General features: G+C 34.8%; 4 protein-coding genes across 5 annotated transcripts; 3 read left to right on the top strand and 1 right to left on the bottom strand.

The window, feature by feature from the left end:
- Window positions 1-1,039: 1,039 nt before the first annotated feature.
- LOC136998976 (uncharacterized) lies at window positions 1,040-2,173 on the top strand. The gene has a single exon (XM_067352366.1). The coding sequence runs from the start codon at window positions 1,040-1,042 to the stop codon at window positions 2,171-2,173; it is 1,134 nt and encodes a 377-aa protein (XP_067208467.1).
- Window positions 2,174-3,717: 1,544 nt separating this feature from the next.
- On the top strand, window positions 3,718-5,055 carry LOC136998977 (uncharacterized protein F54H12.2-like). The gene has a single exon (XM_067352367.1). The coding sequence runs from the start codon at window positions 3,718-3,720 to the stop codon at window positions 5,053-5,055; it is 1,338 nt and encodes a 445-aa protein (XP_067208468.1).
- Window positions 5,056-9,117: 4,062 nt separating this feature from the next.
- LOC105669294 (uncharacterized) lies at window positions 9,118-11,239 on the bottom strand. Its single transcript, XM_067352368.1, has 4 exons — window positions 10,914-11,239; window positions 10,161-10,388; window positions 9,444-9,593; window positions 9,118-9,335 (listed from the first exon to the last, which is right to left on the bottom strand). Exons 1-4 carry the CDS (start codon window positions 11,110-11,112, stop codon window positions 9,118-9,120), a joined length of 795 nt encoding a protein of 264 aa, XP_067208469.1. The 5' UTR covers window positions 11,113-11,239.
- A 4,348-nt stretch (window positions 11,240-15,587) lies between these two features.
- On the top strand, window positions 15,588-19,280 carry LOC136998390 (uncharacterized). Of its 2 annotated transcripts, none has more exons than XR_010888954.1 (4): window positions 15,588-15,864; window positions 16,183-16,258; window positions 16,338-16,455; window positions 16,519-19,280. XR_010888954.1 is itself a non-coding variant. In XM_067350962.1 (4 exons), exons 1-4 carry the CDS (start codon window positions 15,797-15,799, stop codon window positions 16,808-16,810), a joined length of 534 nt encoding a protein of 177 aa, XP_067207063.1. In that variant the 5' UTR covers window positions 15,610-15,796; the 3' UTR covers window positions 16,811-19,280. The 2 variants fall into 2 exon arrangements, 1 of the variants encoding a protein (XP_067207063.1); XM_067350962.1 differs by having other exon boundaries at window positions 15,610-15,864; window positions 16,358-16,455.
- The last annotated feature ends 4,118 nt before the right edge of the window (window positions 19,281-23,398 follow it).

Raw genomic sequence — 23,398 nt, forward strand, 5'->3', positions numbered from 1 at the left:
CGTCAAAGCGTGGAAATTGGAAGAATAAAAGAAAGCTATTGGTACAACAAGGTGGATTCTTATCCTATATCATCGTTCCTTTATTAGAGGCCTTATTTTCGCGAATTATAGACAGGGCGACGGATTAAAACACAAGACAGAAAATATTGAGCGTTATGGAAAGAGCGAAAAAAATGGTTTTAATTTCTACGGAAAATCTCGAGAGAATGCAGCGTCAATTACATCATCCGCAACCGACTACCGACGGTGTACCTCTGGTGGAAAACACATCGGAGAACAACGAAAGCGCTAATAATAATAATTCCGTGCGAACTCCCGGGACCCCTTTATCCAGACTCGATGCGGAGTTGAGTCAAATTCTTAATTCACCCTATCCGAAGGATGAAGCCGAGAGATGGAAGATGTACAAAGAGGTTCTTTGGCGATATCTTCACTTTGTACGAGTAGCACGAGGACGACGAAATCAAGAGGACGACACGCGTAACGCCGAGGAAGAAGAAGAAGAAGAAAAAGACGAAAATGCGTTGGACACACGTGAAGGAGTACCGGCGCACTATCTCACGGGCTCATTCGTTCCGGACTCTAGTCGTACGAGAAGCTTCCCGAAAGAACACGACACAAGTCTCGAGGTGATGAAAAGCGTCGGAAGAATAGTGGAAAGCGTACCGAAATCTTACCGTGCCGAAGCTCGCTTACTAACGAAACACTTACTCGATAAAACATCGTCGAGTAGAATTAGCTGGGATGAGCAAGGAGTCGTGACTATAGACGGTAACGTCGTAAAAGATTCAAATATCTCAGACCTGATAAACGAGGCGATGCGCGATAGAAAAACCGTGAAAGCCGTGGGAAGAGTTCAGTTCGCGCGGTTACTTCACGACTTGAACATTCCCTCTACACTAGTGAGAAATAAAAAATTATTAGCAGTCGGTTCTTCGCAAAATATCGCGAAACTTAGCGGTCCTACGGCGAGTTCCACTCCTAAGAGAAACACGGATTCTCCGGTAGCGAGACGCCTGCTCGATTGGAATAAATTGGAATGACGGGTCTTGAAAAATTGTACTATGATCCCGCGCATTATGCCGGTTATTCGGCTGTCGATAATCTGTTTCGCGCGGCGAATTTATCCCGTAACAATGTCGTGCGATGGCTCGAAGCGCAAGATGCGTACACACTGCATCGTCCATTGCGACGGAAATTTCCACGAATGCATTACAACGTAACGAATATCGACGATCTGTGGGAGGCTGATTTGATCGAACTCCGAAATCTCAAAAGTTACAACGACGGATATGCGTATTTACTCGTGATTATCGATGTACTTAGTAAATACGTCTGGGTAGAACCATTGCGCGACAAGACGAGTAATTCCGTAATGGGAGCTTTCCAGTGCGTGCTCTCAAGAAGTAACGGACGCGTACCCGTATACCTACAAACGGACAAGGGTAAAGAATTTGTCGGGCGACCGCTACAAAAGCTTTTGGAAGAAAATGACATTCGTTTTCGCGTAGCCCGCAATCCGGATGTCAAAGCCGCCATCGTCAAGCGCTTTAATAGAACGTTGAAAGAACGAATGTGGCGTTATTTTACGCATAAAAATACGCGACGCTACATCGATGTTTTGCAAAATATCGTAAACGCCTTGAATCACACCCGTCATTCGAGCACCAGAATGCAACCGTATGTCGTTACGAGAGAAAATGCACGTATCGCGCGTGAAAATATAACGCGCCAATGGAGGAGCAACGACGACGAAGCGAACGAGAAACGTCGAAAGGCTAAATACCACGTCGGTGATCTCGTTCGTATCAGTAGAGCAAAAGTCATCTTCGAGAAAGGATACGAGGCACGGTGGAGCGAGGAGATATTTCGAATTCACCGTATACTCGATTGGCGAAAACCACGTGTGTACGAGCTGTGCGATTTAGCGGGAGAAGTCATAGACGGCATTTTTTACGAACAAGAATTGGCTCGGGTTGAGAAAAACTTGCAGGAAGAGGAGTTTATCGTCGATCGTGTGATAAGAAGTCGGGGTCGCGGTAATAATAAACAGGTGCTGGTTAGCTGGCGTGGTTATCCCAGCAAGTTTGATTCTTGGATCCCTGCTTCGAGTTTAACCCCGCTTGTTCGAAATGAGGACGGATCAATTTCTCTTGATTCTTCCCAGCAATAGTAGTATGCGTTATTTTCTGGACAATGCAACCACTTCCTTCATTACAGAATTACCCCATCCTATACACTTACACGGCGAATGGGAAGTCGCGCTTAACGAGATCCAATTTCCCACTACTTTTTTACACATAAATCACGGTGAAAATGTCATTAGATTCGTCGATATTGAAAATGGTCGCGAGACGAGGAGGGGCGGGACGACGTTAACGTCGACGCAAGGAGTAATACCGAATGGTATTTACAAAAATATCGAGGAACTTATCTCCGCTATTAATTCAGCGTGCAAAAATGCGAATTCGCATATTAATTTGACACTAGAAGACGCTAGTGGTGGTAAAATCTTGTTCGAGATTACATGCGATGAAAATAAATGCAATCTGGTTCACCATATGAACGTTTCCGATAATCTTCTACGAATACTCGGTTGCGGTGGGGCCCTAACGACTAGTGAAATCGAATTCTATACAACACTTACTGCACCTAATCCTAATTCCAAAGATATTTTTACAGCACCTTTTATCAAACTCGGGTTTAAAAGAGAACAAAGAGGGCGCGCTGGAAATTTCTATACTCTCGAACCACACGGATTGCTGCGCGGTATTCCCGATAAACTCTTTGTTTATTGTGATATTTGTGAATCTTATATAACCGGCGATGTGCAAACTCCACTTCTTCGAATAGTACCGGTCGAGCTGCAGCATTACGGTTATTATTACGCGTACGGAGCGAATCAAGTGAAACATTTCTCCGTCCCGCATTATATACCATTACGACAAACGTATTTTCGTAGGATTGAAATAGATATAAAAGATCAATTCGGAAAAAGAATACCATTCCAATCGGGAACGCTGACGGTGACGTTGCACTTTAGACGTTTCCAGTAAAAAAAAATCAGTCGGAAAAGCCGCACGCTATGACTAGACCGGAGGACCATGAATATTACGATATACAAAACGGAGGTCGGAGTGAAGGAATCACACGAGTTTTCGGAGCACCCTATCAACGAGGACACGGAATCGGTAGTTTTCTCGGAGGATTATTCAGGAGGGCGCTTCCTTATCTGAGTAAAGGTGTACGAGCGGTTGGTAAAGAAGCTTTACGCGCCGGCATTAGCGTGATGGAGGATGTTGAAAATAATACACCGTTCAAGGAGGCGGTCAAATCTCGTTTCAAGGAATCGAGTGGAAATCTCAAAAGAAAAGCCCAAGAAAAAATAACTAGCTTGATGAAGGGTACAGGTTATAAAGTATCAGCGAAAACAGCCGCGCTTCAGTTTCCTTTCTTCAGTCACGAAAGACGCATCGCGGTTCCTAAGTGTCGTCGTCCTCATCGTCAGACGAGCAAAAAGAAATCGTCGAAAAATAGCAGCGTGCGAAGGAAAATCACAAAGAAAAAAAAGACAACGAAAAAAAAGAAAATTCGCACAGCGGCTAGAAAGACCAACAGCAAAAAGCCATCCGGCACCACGAGGCGTCGTCGAGTCAAGAAACGTAGTGTAGCCGACATATTCTCTTAATCAGTGCGTGAATTAGGAATTTATGGAGCATGTCCTTTCTTCATACACATTCAAACGAGTGTTTAAAAAGTGAACTCGATCTCTTTTCTTTACCACTCACACAAACCAGCATCGAGAGTTCGCAATGGATTTATTACAAACTCGTAACGTCGCTCGCGGACGACGCGCCTATAGAATTCGTCATACCCGGTCATGGAGAAGATTATCTAGATCTCATGCACACCATGCTGAGCCTTCGCGTACGCGTAGAATCTTCCCCCCTAGCAGAAGGTGGTACCGCCGTTGGCACCCCCGAATTCAAAGTAGGTCCTGTAAATCATTTACTGCATTCCATGTTCAACCAAATCGACATATATTTCAATCAAAAACTCGTGTCGCCCCCAAACAACGCTTACGCGTATCGGGCTTACATCGAGGCGTTATTAAATTATTCTTCACCCGCAAAAAACTCCCATCTGACCTGCTGTCTGTGGGATATGGATATCCCAGGTTTAATGGACGCCCTCCTAGAGTCGCAAACCCCAAATCAGGCTCTCGTGAGACGCTCGCGTTACATTCGAGACGAACAGGCGCTAGATCTCATAGGCCATCTTCACTGCGACGTTTTCAATCAGGATAAATTCTTAATCAACGGGGTGGAAGTTAGAATGAGGCTCGTTTGCTCGAAAGATTCGTTTTGCCTTATGGAATCTAATTCACTGTCAAAAATACGCCTTCTAGACGCTAGTCTGCTCGTTAGAAGAGCAAAGATAAGCCCTGGTGTGTTACTCTCGCATGCGAGAATGTTGAGTAAAACCACCGCCAAATATCCTCTCACAAAAGTCGAGGTTAAAACATTTACGATTCACGCTGGACTCGTAGGGGAATCGATAGATAATGTAATACTCGGACAACTGCCAAAACGTGTAATAGTCGGTTTTGTCGATAACAGAGCGTTTAATGGTGATAGAAAACTGAATCCGTTTAATTTCAAAAACTACGGTATAAATTTCTTTTCTCTGTATGCCGATGGTATGCAAATTCCCAGTAGACCGTTACAACCGAACTTCTCGAAAGACGAAGGCCTTTACGTCGAAGCCTACCACACGCTCTTCTCGGGAACCGGCATTCACTTCTTGAACGAGGGAAATTCTATAAGTAGAGAGGATTATGGCCAGGGCTACACTCTTTTCGCTTTCGATCTTACCCCCGACTTGTCCGCTCATTGCGCCGGACATTGGAATCTCGTGAAACATGGTAGTTTGCGATTAGAAGTGAAATTTGAAAAGGCGCTTACCGCGACCGTTAATTGTATCGTTTACGCAGAGTTCGATAACATTCTAGAAATAGATTCCTCTCGACAAGTTATCGTCGATTTTGCCGGTTAGACTTTTATAACGCCAAACCCCCGCCTCCCACCACTACTACTACACACATTTTTCCCTCACGTCTGTTTTCTTAAATGGCGTGTGAAGCAGCGGAAACAGATTCAGTCCTGTTCGAGACACGAACGTCGTCGCTTCGTTTGAAAATAAAGAGTGAGTACTTGGACATAACTATGGATATAGTCATTGATATACAGGGTTTCTGCGATGCCGCCGAGAAGTTTATTCCGAAAGAAGTAGCTGTCGTTGCGATTAACTCACCAATCATCGGACACTGGATTATGACGCCTCCCTATCCCTTTGACGATTTACCCGATAAATCGAGACGAGAAAACAACTGGCTTTCGCGAAATTATCACGGTATCGAGTGGTTCGATGGTGAAACTGATCTTAAATGTTTCGTAATACAACTACGTGAAATAACACGTCGAGCGCGCTACATCTATAGCAGGGGGCAGGAAAAGGCACACTATCTGAGGCGTCTACTTTCCAGAAACGTATATATCTAGAAGGAATTTCTCCGGCAAAATTTACCAGAAGTCAAAGAGAGCGGACATCGGTGCTCTCACCACGGCTTTCGATTTTGCTCTACAGACAAATTTCTTTGCGCGTTACGCAACGCTTGCAAATTGAAACGCTGGATAGTCACTCAAAACACTAGCAGCGGGTGTAGCATCGTTTCGAGCTGCGATGATCTTTCTCATGAGAATTGGAGCGTAAGCGAAAAAACCGACAGTGCTGTTTTTATGAAAAAGAATAAAAATCTTGATATAATTCGCAATATCGAAGCGTGGCGTAACGCTACGGAAGAAGAAGAAGAAGAGAAGAATCAATCACTTTATTACATTGCAAAAGATACACCGTACGTAAAGAAAGAAGAAGAATATCCTACCGATAGCTACGCTCAACAAACCATCCCCGTTAACACACAATCATTCGAGAACGTCTACTCTTTGCGTAAGGAGGTAAACCCCTGCGACTCTACTATACAAATAATTCCTCGCACGCGAGCACCGTCTTGTTACGCGACAAATGAATTCGTTGGAAATCTTACACGCGTTGCATCGTCTCAATGTCAGATATGCGGGAGTCTATCCTGCCGACAGACTACCGAGGGTGTGGACGAGGTCGACAGCCATTGTCGCTAATACAGACGAACATGACCGCCCCGGAAGACACTGGGTCGCCTTTTACATCGACGAGCATGGTACCGGCACATATTTCGATAGTTACGGAATCCCGCCACACTTGGATCAACGATTTCATCTGCGACTTCGACGAAATTCCATCACGTATCAATGGAACACCGAGCAGCTACAAGGATTTTTTTCGCAAACATGCGGTCAATATTGCTGCGTGTTTCTTTACTATTTGTCTCTTGGTTACAGCCTTCAGCAATTTCTTCGTCTTTTCACTGATGATTATAACCAAAACGACAGACTGATAGTATGCTTATATCGCAAAATTTTTCTTTGCAAAAAGAATGAGCAAACGAAACTACCTACTAGTACTTGTTGTAATATTCAACGATGTATTTTTAAAAATTTAAAATAAAACATTTTTTTCATATATTTAACATTTCTCGATACGCGCTTTGAAATAATATTTTTAGAATGTATTCAGTAAGTCGAATAAAATATTTTTATATTTTGACTGTAATGTTCAATTATGTATTTTTAAAAAAAAATTCCAAATAAACGATTTTGTATTTCATTTCTTGCATTCGTTTCCTTCCCTTTTTCGCATGTTCCTGCACGCTCCACTCGCCATCGTCAATTTTTACAGCACGCTCAATCTGCGAAAACGGGTGGCTGACGCTCACCCCGTTCACGCAATATCGCGCGCTCGACCCCTTAACCATCACACCAAATATCAAACTAAAAGTCGCATGATCATTCGTCGCTGCGACGTCATTCTTTTGTTCGCTATACGTGCCAGAGAGTCCGGGGTACCTCATATAGACGCGGTCCCAGTATAAATGCGCCCCTTCCCTTCGCAGACTAGAGGTGACTGTGTGACGTCGTTTGTTTACATGCTCCATACCTGCCAGAGAGTCCGGGGTACCTCGTATAGACGCGGCCCCAACATATATACATCCCTTCCCTTCGCAGACTAGAGGCGACTGTGCGACGCCGTTTGTTTATATGTTCCATACCTGCCAGAGAGTCCGGGGTACATCATATAGACGCGGTCCCACCATATATACATCCCTTCCCTGCCAGGTCCCATAGCCATAAATACGACACACCATTTTACTATCATTAGATGTATAGGTAGCCCAGCAGACTAGGACCAGGACTAGAAATCCAGCGATCCAGGTTCGAACCCAGCTTGGATTTTCTCAATTCCGAAAAATAAAAATCACTTGTCAACAGCCGCCATCTTGTCAACAGCCGCCATCTTGTAGACGTCCGCCATGTTGGACCCACTGCCGCCATCTTTTCCCCCTCCCCTCCCTGTGACGTCATTTGTTTTGACGCCAGACCAAATGTAGGTCAGTGGGTCAAATATGGGGTAGGTGGTGGGGGTTTGTTGTGACGCCCCATACCTGCCATATACTACTAATGTATAACTTAATTATTTCACTCTATATCATTCGTCGTAAATAAAAAAAAAAAAATGATTTATATCGTACGACTTTTATTCCACCTCAGTTATACGATCCTCGTGACATATGATCTGTCGCTTATCTCGCGGTAGGATAGGTCAATGAATAAGATGAGGCACAGGAATATATAATAATTCAAATTATTTTTATTTAATATGAATAAGTTTATTTTAATAAAACTTTTGAAATTGTTTATTTAAATGGTCCGCTACAACGGTGTAACTTGACTCGCGATAAGTCGGTACAATCGACGCGTTCTCTTATATTACTACAGCGGGATGATGATAAAAAAAACTTACATTTTAAATATAAAAATTTTTTATTTCAATATTCGCATACAAACATTTCCGACATTTCGTCGGCATCGACATAACACATCAATTGTACGATGCCTAAGTACTCGACTTGCGTCTTACATTTTGATAACAATTTTTCGAAGCGATCCCGACCATACGTCTGATACAATTGTCGAATATACTTCTCCGGAAGCGGTAGATCGCTCAATAGGTATCTGCTTGCGACGTTCTGGTTTATGACCTTCCTGGCGAGTTCGACGAGACTCCTCGGCTGTCGCATCGTGGTGATCCTGAAACATTTTACAATACACCTAAATATCTACTCGCTGAATATTTCTCACTTTCTATTTTTAGAGATATTTTTCTCACCTAATTCGCACAGAGTGCAATCTTTAACGTATGGCGCGGGTCCGTCGATGTGGTCGCGCTGCCACGGTTGATTGTGATGTTCCTTGCACCGACGGTAACCCTGCACTTCCGGGTCCACTCTTACGTGTTCCGGAAGTTTCTCCCACACTTGGTCCACGAACCGAGCAAACTTGCTTAATAAAATCACCTTTGGCACAAATTCTAACTCCGCTGCTGTTAAATTGAGAATATCGCGTTCATCCGAGAGTGCGATGAACATTTCGACTGTTATACCACTCGTTCTTCGCGGGCCTTATATACCCTTATTGTATAAACATTGCGATGATGCATTCCGACAACATGGCGCTCCACTTTGATGCGCAGAGAAAAACCAAAGAATCTAAACAGTTCTCGGAATCCTTTAACAATGATACATTCCGACAACATGGCGCTCCACTTTGATGCGCAGAGAAAAATCAAAGGATCTAAACAGTTCTCGGAATCCTTTAACAATGATACATTCCGACAACATGGCGCTCCACTTTGATGCGCAGAGAAAAACCAAAGGATCTAAACAGTTCTCGGAATCCCTATCTCTTCCAGGAATCCTTATCTCTCGACGACTCATGTTTGTATTAACAATCCTTATCTTATCTCTTCCGGGAATCCCGGAAATCCCCCACTTCCAGGAATTATTGTTATCTGATACCCCCCACCACTCCTAAATTACCCCCTCTCCTTCAAAACGATGACGTCATTACCCCCTCCACTGTTATCTGATACCCCTCTTCCCCTCTTCACCCGCACCCCCCCTCATTGCCCCTGGGTTAGAACCGGCATAGTATAACTACTTTCATCAAAACGCTCCATAGAAGAAATTGGAAGTAGACGGCTAAACTTATTTACATTACTATTATTATTTTGCATGAATAGAGTATCTAATTTTATTATAATTTCTTGCTGTTCCCTTCTCGATGCAATTATTTCAAATCTTACTTCTTCAATTACTTTAAAAATTTTTGTCAAAACTCCTGAAAAATTATATAAAAGTTATTTATATTAATATAAATAACTAAATTACAGAAATAATCAGAGTAAAGTACTATTTCTTCTTAAAGAAAACTGTAATAGAATCTCACCTTCTTTAAAATGCTGAATATTGTTTGATTTTTCTGCATTAACTTCCTTTCTTTGGTTTTTTGCATTTGTATTGCATACTGTAGGACTGTTTATAATTAAAGAATCTCTTGGTAATTCTTTATGTTGATTTGTTTTTGTTATTTCACAATCTATAAAAAAAATTTTCTGAATTAAACTGAATAAAAATATCTTTGCTTGATACAGTATATAACTACTTCCCAGACAGCACACATGTCCAAAATACATCCAAAGGATATCCGAAGGATATCCAGAGGACGTCTTGTAGTCCCAAAAACATCCTCTGGACGTCTTTTGGATATGTTGTGCTGTCTGGGTTATAACTACTTGATAAAGTATTATAATTTATAACAGTAATAATTAAGCAATTAATTTGGAATAACTATTTAATTAAAATTGTTAGATTTAATAACACCTTTACAATACCTTTACTAGAATTGTAAATATAATTTTTTTTTATATAACAAAAATTTGAGAAACAGTAACAATATACATATATAATGTCATAAAGTTCATTTCATTTCAGAATTATAATAAATATAATAATACAAAGAATAAATTTTTTAGCAAAAAAGTGCTACATTGTAGATAAAAATTAGTTCAAATATCCTTTATATAATATAATAAATGTCTAAAAATCGAAAAATTATTAAAATGACATTAAATGATCTTTGTTTTATGTTCATATATATTTTTACCTTCATATTCGGGAAAAGGTGGAAGAACAGAATGTTTAGTTCGTTTCGTTGAATGCACGTGCTGTTTTTCTAATGCTACATCTTCATCATCGGAATTGCTTTGATATCGAAGTGGTAATTTCTTCTGTCGTTTCGTTGTACAATATGTTTCTAAATCAGAATCACTGTTGCTCAAGTGAGACGTTTCTTCTGCTTTATATGCTTTTTTTGTAGCATTAGCAAAACTATCTATAAAAAAAATTTTTTGATAGATATTATTAAGCAATGTAGACTAAGATCAATATAAATTATATAACTTAACAAAAAGTGCACACACACATTTTATTTGTGTATAATATTATATTTCATTATAAATGTTATTTAATTAAAAAATTGAATTAGCACTGATAATTATAGGAGGATAATGTTTTTTAAGTTATAAAAAAAATTAAGGTTTATACTATTTTTATAAAATCAATAGCAATTAAACATTGAATTTGTGTTCAAAAAATAAAACTATATACTACTGATATCCAATATTTATTCGAAGTTATAAAAATCACATAAAATATAATTCTGTACTATAATTTTCTACAAAAAGTTCATCACATAATATTTTCATTTGAACTTAATTTTAAAATAAAATATTTCATTTTTAAATTATTTCATTGTCATATAACTTTTATTTATTTTTATCTATCCTGTATCATAAGAATAGAATAATAGAACATTTTAATATAAAAACAAATATGATAGTAATATAAAAATATATACCTGTATGTCCCAATACTTTTATATTAACAGAGCTCCAATTATCATTGGGTACAGTATTGTTTTTCAAGTATTTTCTTAGGATTGATGGAGTTATATCTTTAGGCCATAATGCTGTTTTATTATTAGATGATATCCAGGAAGAAAGGATAATTTCGACAGTGTTCTCTTCTATAAATTCGACTATAGAATATTTTTTCATCTGTATTTAAATATTTACATATGACATTTGTTGATCATCTCACAATTATAACAAATAATAACAAAATTTATGCTATAATATTTATACTTATAATATAAATGCTTGTGAATATCTTTTTATGTATGTATGTTAGACACAATATAATTAAAAAGAACAAAAATAATGCATAATATGTTTTATTAGAAAAAAAAAATTTATTGAAAAAAGATAAAAAGAGACGCAAATGTTAATTGTATTTAGTAACTGTGTGTAGAAGAGGATATCCAATATATGAAATATTATCTTCAAACACAATGCATTTGGCTTCTATTTCTGCAAAATTAACTATTTTAAATGACTCTTCCAGATTATACATTCTATATATTTTTAACTTCTGAGATTCACAAGGATAAGTAAAATAATTACTGTATTTTCTAAATTGCTTACAAATAAAATCAATACACATAAAATCAATACACTGTGTTTTTTGTGAATTCTTAAGAACAATATTAAAAATTTGTACAATCTTTCCATTTTTTAACAACGCATAACGATCAGATCTATGACAAGTCGCAAAATGATATTTATTAATAATTATCTCTTTATACTGACTTACAGAGCTTTCCATGCCAGCAATAAGTGGTCCACATTTATGTTGATGTTTTAATTTACAATTAAAAATATATTCTTCAGAAATAAAATTCTGATTTTCAGAAAGTCGTCGTGATAATTGTGATAGTGGTTGTTTTCCACCTCGAAGAGATCTTTTTATTTTGCCAAGCAAATTTTCAAAATCAAACGAACTTATATCATCTAATGGCTTTTTAAAATTTTTAACGTCGTCAGCAATATGAACAAGATTATGCACATTGTAAATTTTAGAACTTGGTCCAAAATATTCATCAAAAGTCTTAACAAATTCTATCAGTAAAGTCTGTGCATAATTGCATAATTGAACCGCTAATGTAGGATGTGAAAGAATAAATATTGCTGTATGAAAAGTCTTAAAATGGTCGATATGATTATTTGGAATAATTCCATTGAAAACAAAAAGTCCAGTGTACAAGACAAATTGGCGTAGTTCAGTAGCTTTCCACTTTCTTATTTTATTTAAATTTCGAGGTTTTCGTGAAAAATCTATAGGAATGTATTCGTGTAACGATTCTAATCTTTGAGATAAGCAATTAATTCTCCTTGTATCTAATTTAGAAAAATAATTATTTCCTTGCACCATTTCAAAAAGTATTTTTTTCATAACGCCTAAATGAACTAGATGCATTGAATCTAATATGAAATTTGTAACCATTGGAAAATTAATTTCTGTTAAGGGGAATATACCATTATGATGCCCCAATTGTGTTTGTAGCAAAAAAATCTCATCTGTTCTTGATTCAGCATCGATTTTATTGAATATTGTTGCACCAAATGGATGTGTCCCTTTTTGTGTGCACCTTTCACAACCATAAAAGCCATTATGTCCTTTAATTACTTTAATGAACGCTCTAGCAGGTGCATCACAAATAAAGGCTAAAACCGTTACTGAATATAATTTTGTATCGATAACTAAGCCATTATCACAAAGATTTTTGTACTCTTGTATAAAATCTTTCATATATTCATGTACATCTGGAGGTTTAGACTGGCCGCAGTATACAGCAACAATAAAAGGGTCAAGTTTACATAATGTTTGATCTATTTTGCAAAGTATCGGCCAAAATTGAATTGAAGAACTATTGGCTAATGGCAGCCCATCAATGTTAACAAATAACTTTATTTCTTGTAGTGATTTCAATAAGGGTACTTTTAAAAATAAAATATGTAAGTTATTGGCAATCCCAAAATAATAATATTTTCCACTACACATATCAAGAACAGATGTATTTCTTGATGTTTTTAATAAAGTCCTAGCATCAGAAAATGCAATAAGATTGTACTTTTTTAATGTACGTAAAAGAGAATTCAAAGCGATGTGAGAGATTCTATATTTGAGAGCCCACTGGGCAAGATTACTTGCTAAGTTAGGATTAATATCTTCTGTAGAATTTGTTAAGACATTACAATTATGACTAACAGAAAATTCTGCAGCATTCTCATTAGAACTTTCTTCATTATTATCATTTTCAAATAAATAAAACTCAATAGAAGAAACTGATGAGTTGTCAGATTCATTATCAGTGCAACTAGAATTGATACTTTTAATCTCATCTGTTGTCAACCAAAGAGATTCATTTTCGTTAAATTGCTGACAATGCTCTATCAAGTCGGAATGAATAGATTTTTTAGAATTTGATCTGATGGATTCTTCGATACTATTTGTTTCATTCTCTGTTTCAAGCATTGAAAAATGTTTCTTAACTCTATCATTAATTAATTTCCATTTTTTGCGTCTCTTTGACATTGTAATTAAACTGTACGTATGTTTATAAAAAAAAATATATATATATATATATACACTCACCCGAAAAAAAAGCGGTACACTGAAAATGTGGGAAAAATTCATCAAATTTCAACTGACGATAACTTCGTAAATAATAAAGATAGAAAGTTCTATAAAATATGGAAATGAAGCTAAAAATCTCTACTTTAAGAATCAATTTATTTCAATGTTGCAAAATAAATTTATTGAAAATGGCGGATGACAAAGCGCGAGCATGCAAAATTGAAAAATAATGGTTCGAGTTTGCGACGGTGCACGGTATAAACAAAAAATTGTAGCTTATTGGGATCAAAAGCGTACGAAAGTACAGAGTCTCCTCTTTAAAATGCTTTTTTATGCATCTCGATACGATGATTTTTCGCCGAGAGATTCGCATTTGAAGAAAAAGGCAGATTCTTACTTCAAATGCGAATCTCTCAGCGAAAAATCATCGTATCAAGATGCATAAAAAAGCATTTTAAAGAGGAGACTCTGTACTTTCGTACGCTTTTGATCCCAATAAGCTACAATTTTTTGTTTATACCGTGCACCGTCGCAAACTCGAACCATTATTTTTCAATTTCGCATGCTTTTGCTTTGTCATCCGCCATTTTGGAGAAAATTGTTGCACATTATTGCGTTATGAATTTTCGAACACTAGACATCCAAACTTTTAAAATGGTTTTTAAAAAATCCTGCTAGCTGTATTACGTGCCGAGATATTCAATTTTGAACCAGACCGAATTGCAAGAATAAGAATTCCGTGGTCATCAGCTCCGCGGTATTTTAAAACTCCAAACTCTTCTTACGGTTGTAAGTGTCAATTCTGCTTTTAGCGTTACCCAGGATCAACGGCGTGGACGTGGCAGAAATCTGATCCCGTGTGTGTGTGTGTGTGCGTGCACCACTGGGATAAGGACCTCATGGCTCGTCAGGTCCACGATATTTAACGACTCCAAACCCTCCCGGTGGTGCGTGTACAATTGCGTGTGCGCGCGCGTATATTAATAATGGGTATGACCTCCTCGTGCGCGTATTACCTGATTCATGCGACGAGGTATACTCCTTATTAATGTTCTAATTTCAGACTGCGTAATGTCATTCCACTCTATTTCAAGAACTCTTCGAAGTTCTGGCAATGACTGAGGAGCAGGTATATGATTTCGTACTTTTCTGTTAATATTGTCCCATAGGTGTTCAATGGTATTTAAATCTGGACTCATTGCTGGCCATTCGAGTCGATTTATGCCAACTTCATCGCAGAAATCAAGCACTTTTCTCGCAATGTGCGGTCGAGCATAAACAAAAAGTCAGGGCGGAGAAATCACAAAAGATCTGCAGACATCTCCTTCGGATGCAAAACAATTGATTGAAAAATAATGGTTCGAGTTTGCGACGGTGCACGGTATAAACAAAAAATTGTAGCTTATTGGGATCAAAAGCGTACGAAAGTACAGAGTTTCCTCTTTAAAATGCTTTTTTATGCATCTCGATACGATGATTTTTCGCTGAGAGATTCGCATTTGAAGTAAGAATCTGCCTTTTTCTTCAAATGCGAATCTCTCGGCGAAAAATCATCGTATCGAGATGCATAAAAAAGCATTTTAAAGAGGAGACTCTGTACTTTCGTACGCTTTTGATCCCAATAAGCTACAATTTTTTGTTTATACCGTGCACCGTCGCAAACTCGAACCATTATTTTTCAATTTTGCATGCTCGCGCTTTGTCATCCGCCATTTTCAATAAATTTATTTTGCAACATTGAAATAAATTGATTCTTAAAGTAGAGATTTTTAGCTTCATTTCCATATTTTATAGAACTTTCTATCTTTATTATTTACGAAGTTATCGTCAGTTGAAATTTGATGAATTTTTCCCACATTTTCAGTGTACCGCTTTTTTTTCGGGTGAGTGTATATATATATATATATATATATATATATATATATATATATATATATCTATGTCATATGTTAGTCTAATTAAACTACGTTATACTATATGTGTAAGCGCTAACATGCGTTGCGTCATTTAGTGTATTTTACGGTGTATAATATCCATCGACATATAGAATGGACTGAGCATCGCGATGGGTAAGCGCGCGCCTGCTTTAGAGTGAGAGGTACTACATCTGAGGCCTATGTTTGTCTCTCTTGCAAGCTTCTGATTTGTTATTTCGTCCCCCTCCAGAATTCTAGCAGTAACATAGCATTAAATTTGACACCTCACCTTTGCCTACTCGCTTTGGAATAACGTGAAACGTTTATCTTTATCTTTAAAAATTAAAAAATGGTTTTAAGGTGTTTTGTGTGCAAAATTACGTATGATAAAAATAAAAAGGATATACAGATGCATAAGTAAGTATATTAAAAGTATTTTTTATAGGACATTATTGTAACACATTCTTTAAACATATTGTTTTAAAGCTGTATATAATTATATTATATACGTAACTTGCATAGTTTTGTTAAATATATATTAAAATTATATATTATATAATAAATTAAGATATGTAATAGTATGTAATAAAAATTGTGTAAAGTAAAATTATAAAAAGTTAGGTTAGATTATGCGTTTTACAAATAAGAGATATTTAGAACATTATTTTAAATATTTTGTAATATAATAATAATTGAATTATACAATATAAAGTAATACATTATCATTATTTTCAGAGTTCCAGAAAAAGAACACATAAAAAAATTATGGTTATCTGCATTAAACATCAAGCAGATCAGTTCAAATGCAAGAGTATGTTCAAAACATTTTAATGAACAGGATTTCACAAAAAGTATTGTTGGAGAAAGAAAATATATCAAATCTGATGCAGTCCCATCTATAAATTTACAGAAAAATGGAGAAACCACTGATCGTAGCAACTCTGAGAGCATAGAAGAGAGCATAGAAAGTACACAATACTGCAACAAGAAACATACATGTTTGAAAAGGTAATTTACAAACAAAATATTGAATAATTACTGTTGATAAGTGTTATTATTTTTATGCTTAAGATCCTTAGCAATGAAACAGGCAACTGAAGATGAAGTAGTGCTTCGAAAAAATATTAGAACATTTCGTGATATAGACGTCAAACAGATTTCACAATCACCGTTTGAAGCAGAAACCTGCTTGGAAGCACTCATTGAAGAACTGCATGAAAAACGGAAGGAGATAAAACGATTTAGAGATAAAGTCAGAAAACTACAGAAAACAGTTAAAGATTTACGCTCACTGATGAAGACTTTAAAAGATAATAATTTAATAACAAGCACAGCTAGAGATATATTACAAGTAAGTAATTAGTTTCAATGTAAATAATACATTCTACAATGTATGTTAACAATAATGGCGATATATATATGGTATGTATGTATGTAGAATGTATTGTTTACATTGCTCTCATTATTGCAAATATTTCTAGCAAAAATACCCACTGCGAAGAGTTATTTTGTCGTGATCATTGTAAATTATTAATACGTATCAAAATTATTTATTCTTTTCCAGTCAACAGAATCTCCTGCACTTGTAGCATTAGTACAAAAAGTACTTTCACACAAGCATAAATTTAATGCTTTTCCTCCAGAATTGAAAACTTTTGCAGCCACATTACACTTTTACTCTCCTAAAGCCTATGACTTCGTCCGGAGATCATTTATAAATATTTTACCACATCCTTTCACAATCCGTAAATGGTACTATTCTATCGATGGATCCCCCGGAATTTCACAACCTGCATTAGATTGTTTAACAAAAAAAGCACGCGAAGCTATTGAAAAGAATCACACTATTCTTTGCGGTTTACAAATTGATGATACGTCTATAAAAAAACAGATTGACTTTAATGGAAAAGAATACATAGGTTTCATTAATTTTGGGACAAAACTAGATAGTGATGAATTGCCTTTAGCTAAAGAAGTGGTTGTTATTATGGCAGTAGCTATTAACGAACATTGGAAAATACCAGTTGCGTATTATTTCATCGATGCATTGACTGCAAGGGATCGTGCTAATATTATTACAAACGTTTTAAAAAGTATTCATGAAACAGGTATTGACATAATTTCATTAACTTTTGACGATCCACAATATAATTTTACTATGGCAAATATATTAGGTGCACAATTACAAGTTGATAAAGAATTGCAAGTATTCTTTCTGCATCCAATTACTAAAAAACGAATATATATCATATTAGATGCATGTCATATGATTAAATTAGTTGGAAACTGTTTTGCTGAATATAAAGTTCTTCAAAATAAGAATAACAAAGAGATACGATATGACTTTGTACAAAAATTGATACGCATACAAGAAAAGTATGGATTACATGTAAATACTAAAGTTAGACTTCGACACTTAAATTGGTACAACGAAAAAATGAAAGTTTGTCTCGCGGTTCAAGTTTTAAGCAGTAGTGTGTCAAAAGGTATGCAGTATCTCCGAGAATCTATTAAACTCCCGGAATTCGCAAATAGTAAGGCAACAGAAAAATTTTGCTTAATGTTTAATGATATTTTTGATGTCTTAAATTCTCGAAATAAGTTTTGTATTACTCCATCTAGACAACCTATTACTACGAAAAATTTAACAGAAATCACACAAAAAATTAATTGTTTCATAGATTATATATCTTCTTTAAAATATCAAGGAGTTTCAATTTTACATTCAAAACGCAAAACTGGATTTTTTGGGTTAATTATTACTTTAAATAGTATTGTAGGAATATTTAAAAATTGGATACAAGAAAACAGTAATATGTCGTATTTTTTAACATATAAGTTATCCCAGGACCACTTGGAATTATTTTTTTCTGCAGTACGAAATCATTGTGGTCATAATAACAACCCTACTTGTACGCAATTCATGGCTGTCTTTAAAAAATTGCTAACGCATGCACAAGTTAGCGGTTCAAAATATGCAAATAGCGTTGCTTTAGACGATACTATCTTTTTAAATATTACTTCCACTAATATACATAAAGATAATATTGATAATATTTGTATAACTGAAGAAAATGACATTAATATTTTGAATAATAATATAAATTATGACCACAGTTATAATATTCATGCTCTATTTGAGGTAATAAATAAAGATTATATTAATAATGTACTTGGCTATATTGCAGGATTTATAGTACGTAAAATATCAAAAGATTTATCATGCAATGTCTGTTTGACTCTTTTACACAGTGACACAACGTTTTCAAAATTACAGCATTTAAAATCAAGAGGTGGTTTAATTAATGTATCTGCTGATGTATAATATTATTGTGTAAAATAGGTGAAATTACTTTTAGGGAAAATAATATTTTTTTTCAACATAAAAATCTTTTACAGTTTCTTTTAATGAAAAGTTTACGCAAAGTAACGAGTAATGTTTTTTATCATAAGGACCACTATTTTGAACAAAATTATTTAAACGATCATAGATATCAATTAATAAAATTAATTTTTGTTAATTTTTTTAAAATAAGATTAAATCACGCAGCAAAGACAAAATCTGCAGTCATAAATAGAATAAGACATAAGTTAACAAAAACAATTTTATTTATGCATCAATAAATATAAGATAGATATAGAAATACATGATATAAGAAATATAAGAAATACATGTAACTATAAATATTATATAATAAAATTTTGTTTTATACATATAATTATAACAATATCCTGTAAGTGGCATATATCATATTATATTTTATAATAATGTGTAGTATTGTAATTTTTTATAAATGTAAATAAATAAAATTTTCTATATATCAACAATATAATTTTTTTATTATTTATAACATTAGTATAGTGTGTAGATAATAATAATATTTATAATAAAATTTGTAAACATATATCTATTTATAAAACTTTATAATTAATAAAATATTAATATAAATATAATATAAATTAAAGCAAATTTATTGTTTATTCATAAATATATTAAATATATTAAAACAAATTTTAAAATAAATTCTAAAAAAATCTATTGACTACACATTTCATAGAAAAATGCGCATGGTCCGCAATTTTATTTGGACGGCCCTGCAAAAAGAGAGACAAACATAGGCCTCAGATGTAGTACCTCTCACTCTAAAGCAGGCGCGCGCTTACCCATCGCGATGCTCAGTCCATTCTATATGTCGATGATAATATCGAGTAATAAATTCTTTTCATCCTGACATCAATCTAAATTAACTATACACCTTATGGTTCATTTTACCCCAGGCTCACACCTTACAGATAGATGTGGATAGAAAAGGATAGATGATGAATCTCTAAAGCACATCTATATATAATTACAGTTCTAAATAATACAAATTTTTTTAAAATAAAATTTTTAACATTGTGTATAAAAATATATATTACTGACAAAATATTTTTTAATTTTTTTATAACAAATTATTCTTAGTTAAATTTGCAGAAAAAATAATTAATAATGTATTCCAGTCTTTATAGAAAATTAAGTTTCTTTAAGAAAATGAATATTTATAATTAAGTTCCGCAAGACAATAAAATTTTAATAAAATTTATATATATATATATATATATATTTAAAGTCCCTTAACATGTAGCCACCTAGCGGTTCAATGTGGAACAATGACAGGAAAATCACAAAAATTTGTTGCCGTGAAATCACCTTATATTCTTAAGCCTTGTGTCCACGATGCTAGAACTCAATCCGAGATTTCGGTCCGAGTCCTCGAACAATAATATTTATACTTGGCTGAATATAGTTAGCGTTGTAATCGAGTTACGATTCTTTACGATGATTTTCTGATCTATGTTATATTGCCAAGTTGGTTTATAGATATCATCAAGTGATGCACCGCTTGATTTCGAATGTTTTATTTTATTTAGATGGTCCAGATATTGTGATCTTAAATTATTACTTTTTTTTTTGCAATTTCAGTTGTTAGTGGTTGTCCTGTTAATTCTTTGTACTGATTACAGATTATCTGTAAAGCTTGATCTTGTTTCATACGATTATGACAATCAACACTTCTTGTAACATATAAACAAGGATGTTGTTGATATAACATTAATAAAATTTTAACATTTTCCTTATTATCTATTTTTTATTATAAAAGAAGTTTTTTCTGAAAATCAATTTTATATATTATTATACTTTTCTTGAAAAATAATATGTATATATAGGTTATAATATATTTTTAATGTCTAATTTAATCTGCATTAAAACTAATAATAACTACTTATGTAAATCTTATTAATTATTAATCTTATTAATTTATTTTATTTAAGAATTATATTTCTCTTATTTTTTTAATTCTATTATTACTTACTAAAATATTATTTATATTGTTCACAGTATCTCGTATCACTATAAGCAGAGAGAAACCTGAGAGAGGCCACGCTGCCGTTTTCCGTACGACGCTTTCTCTAGGCCGTACGCTAGTGACGCACGTCCATTTCCGGCCGGCTTAGGAACTAAATAGCCACGTCCATTTTCCGCATCGGTCAAAAAGTCACGTCTATTTTCTGAGATGGTTCATGTCCATGTTATATCCACAAGCGAAGCTATTTACGTCACGCGTCCTTGCCGTGCGTTAGACTGTTTGATCAACAGCAGCGTACAACAAAGAATCAAGCGTTTTTTAATCGAGTAAGGCGAATCGCTTGAATATTAAAGATCCCATATTCGAGACCTACTTTTTGCAACTTTTTTTTCCTTTTTTTGCATTTTTTGCAACTGTATATAATCAAATTAATAAATTAAAATAAAGTTTAATAATAAAATAATGTTAAAATAATGTTAATATAAAAATAATATTTAATAAGCTTTTATTGCAGAATTGTAAAATTATTTTTAATTTTTTTATTAACAATAACAAGTCAGTTTTTATTAAATAATTATAAAAAATTTTTTATATTAAAAAATGCTTTTTATAATGTTTTTGTAATATTTAGTACATGCCATGTACAATAAAATATACATATTTTTATATAACTAATATATGATCTGTATTAAAAAATGTTTTCTCTTTCTCGATCCTTCAAAAAAAAAAAAGTATTAATCGTAAAGAGTGATTCAAATAATAATTTCAATGTAGAAAGAAATTCAGTCTCTTATGCAAATGTAATACAAGTAACGATAGCATCGATCTCATTCTTAATAATGTGCAGTGGCTTAACGGAAAATAGTTGGTCTATCACAACGCAGATCAGAGGTTTCGAGACTGAGTGGTGTCCGATTTTTTTCAAGTTTATGGTACATCTTATATAGATCACATTTAGATTTGATAATTTAACACAGGCCTCGGAATTATTTCATCTTTTCAGCCGATTCTCGTGGTACACGCCTCCTTTCCTCTCTTCACCGCGCGCGCGGCAAACGCTAGGGCCAGCGCCGCCGAGCGTTAAGAGCGGCGCTATCCGATTAATGTTAAAAAAATTTATTAAAAATATTATTTTCCTCAATAGCAATAGTACCTTATGGGTGACGTGGAAATCTATTGAAATATTTTCACATAATAAATTTAAAAATAAAAAAAATATTTTTAATAAATTTTTTTAACTTTTAATGATCAAGGAAGAAGAACCCAACATTTATCGGATAGCGCTGCTCCTAACGCTCGGCGGCGCTGGCCCTAGCGGCTGCCGCGCGCGCGGTGAAGAGAGGAAAGGAGGCATATACCACGAGAATCAGCTGAAAAGATGAAATAATTCCGAGGCCTGATTTAACAAGAAATAAGTCAAAGAGATTTATGTAGATTTTTTTACTTTTTTTTTACTATTTGTTTATTCATGATACATAATGATACATATATTTATTAATGTGATTATATTTAACAGAAATATGAATATATTTAAAGAAGAACACGTGAAATTTATAAATAACTGAAAAAAAGATATATAAATAATTATTTAGTAATAATAATTAATAGTGGTCTTCCACGCTACTCATGAGGTGCCACTAATAGCGCTGTTGTGCCCTTGGTGATAGGGCACGGGTTCGGGATCTGCCGAGGAGTTAGGCCGGGAATCCGGGAATAATCCTTTTTTGTTCTTCTTAATAAAAAAACAATCTCCCATATATTTATTGGTTTCTTGATTTATTACAAGTTCCCTTACTTCTATGTAATCTAGGTTCCGTCAGGAATCCTTGCCTTAGTGTAGTATCACGGAGCCCCAAGTTATTCTTATTCGCTTTTAGCGAATTGTTATAATTCGCGTTCTTCTAGATTTGTGGTCCCAACGGACATACGTCCGTTTCTTGTGAATGATAGTTTTAGACCCGCCGTCGTGATCTCGCGACGGCGATTTTATATACGTGAAACTGCACTTGATTGCAGTTTTAACGATCTAACTTGCTGACGAAATTCGATCGTTCGTCAGCATTGTCGCGTAAAAAGTGAATTAGGTTTTAATTTTCGCTGCGCGATTTATCCGGTGTCTCGCATGAGCCGGAAACTGAATATTAGATATCTTAATCTGATATGCAATAGATATTTTCTTATATTTTATTAATATATATATATTTTATTATTAATAATTGGTTGTGGTTCTTTGGACCCACAACATCCTCCCCCCGTTGAGAAAAGAAAACGAGGAGATACGAGTTTTCGTAACCTTGAGGCTCCATTTATTTATTCTAAAATGGACTTCGTTCTTTCCATAGTTTTATTCCTAATATAATGGCAAGTATTATGGCAATTACAACAGCTATGCTACTTGTTGTCATAGGATAGACAAATGCTTGTTCTGCGAATGGATTTTTTAGATTGTCGTTAACATCTTTATTTATTTCCTCAAGTTTATTACTGAGGTCCATTAATTCTTTCGGATCTTGTATAATTTTTTTAAATTTTAGTCCTTGCAATAGACTTTTCTTATTTTGTGTATTCTGATCTTTGCTAAATGTTAAAATTTGGTAAATAAG

Source organism: Linepithema humile, chromosome 3 (genome assembly GCF_040581485.1).
Source record: "Linepithema humile isolate Giens D197 chromosome 3, Lhum_UNIL_v1.0, whole genome shotgun sequence".
In the NCBI taxonomy this organism is placed as follows: Eukaryota; Metazoa; Arthropoda; class Insecta; order Hymenoptera; family Formicidae; genus Linepithema; species Linepithema humile.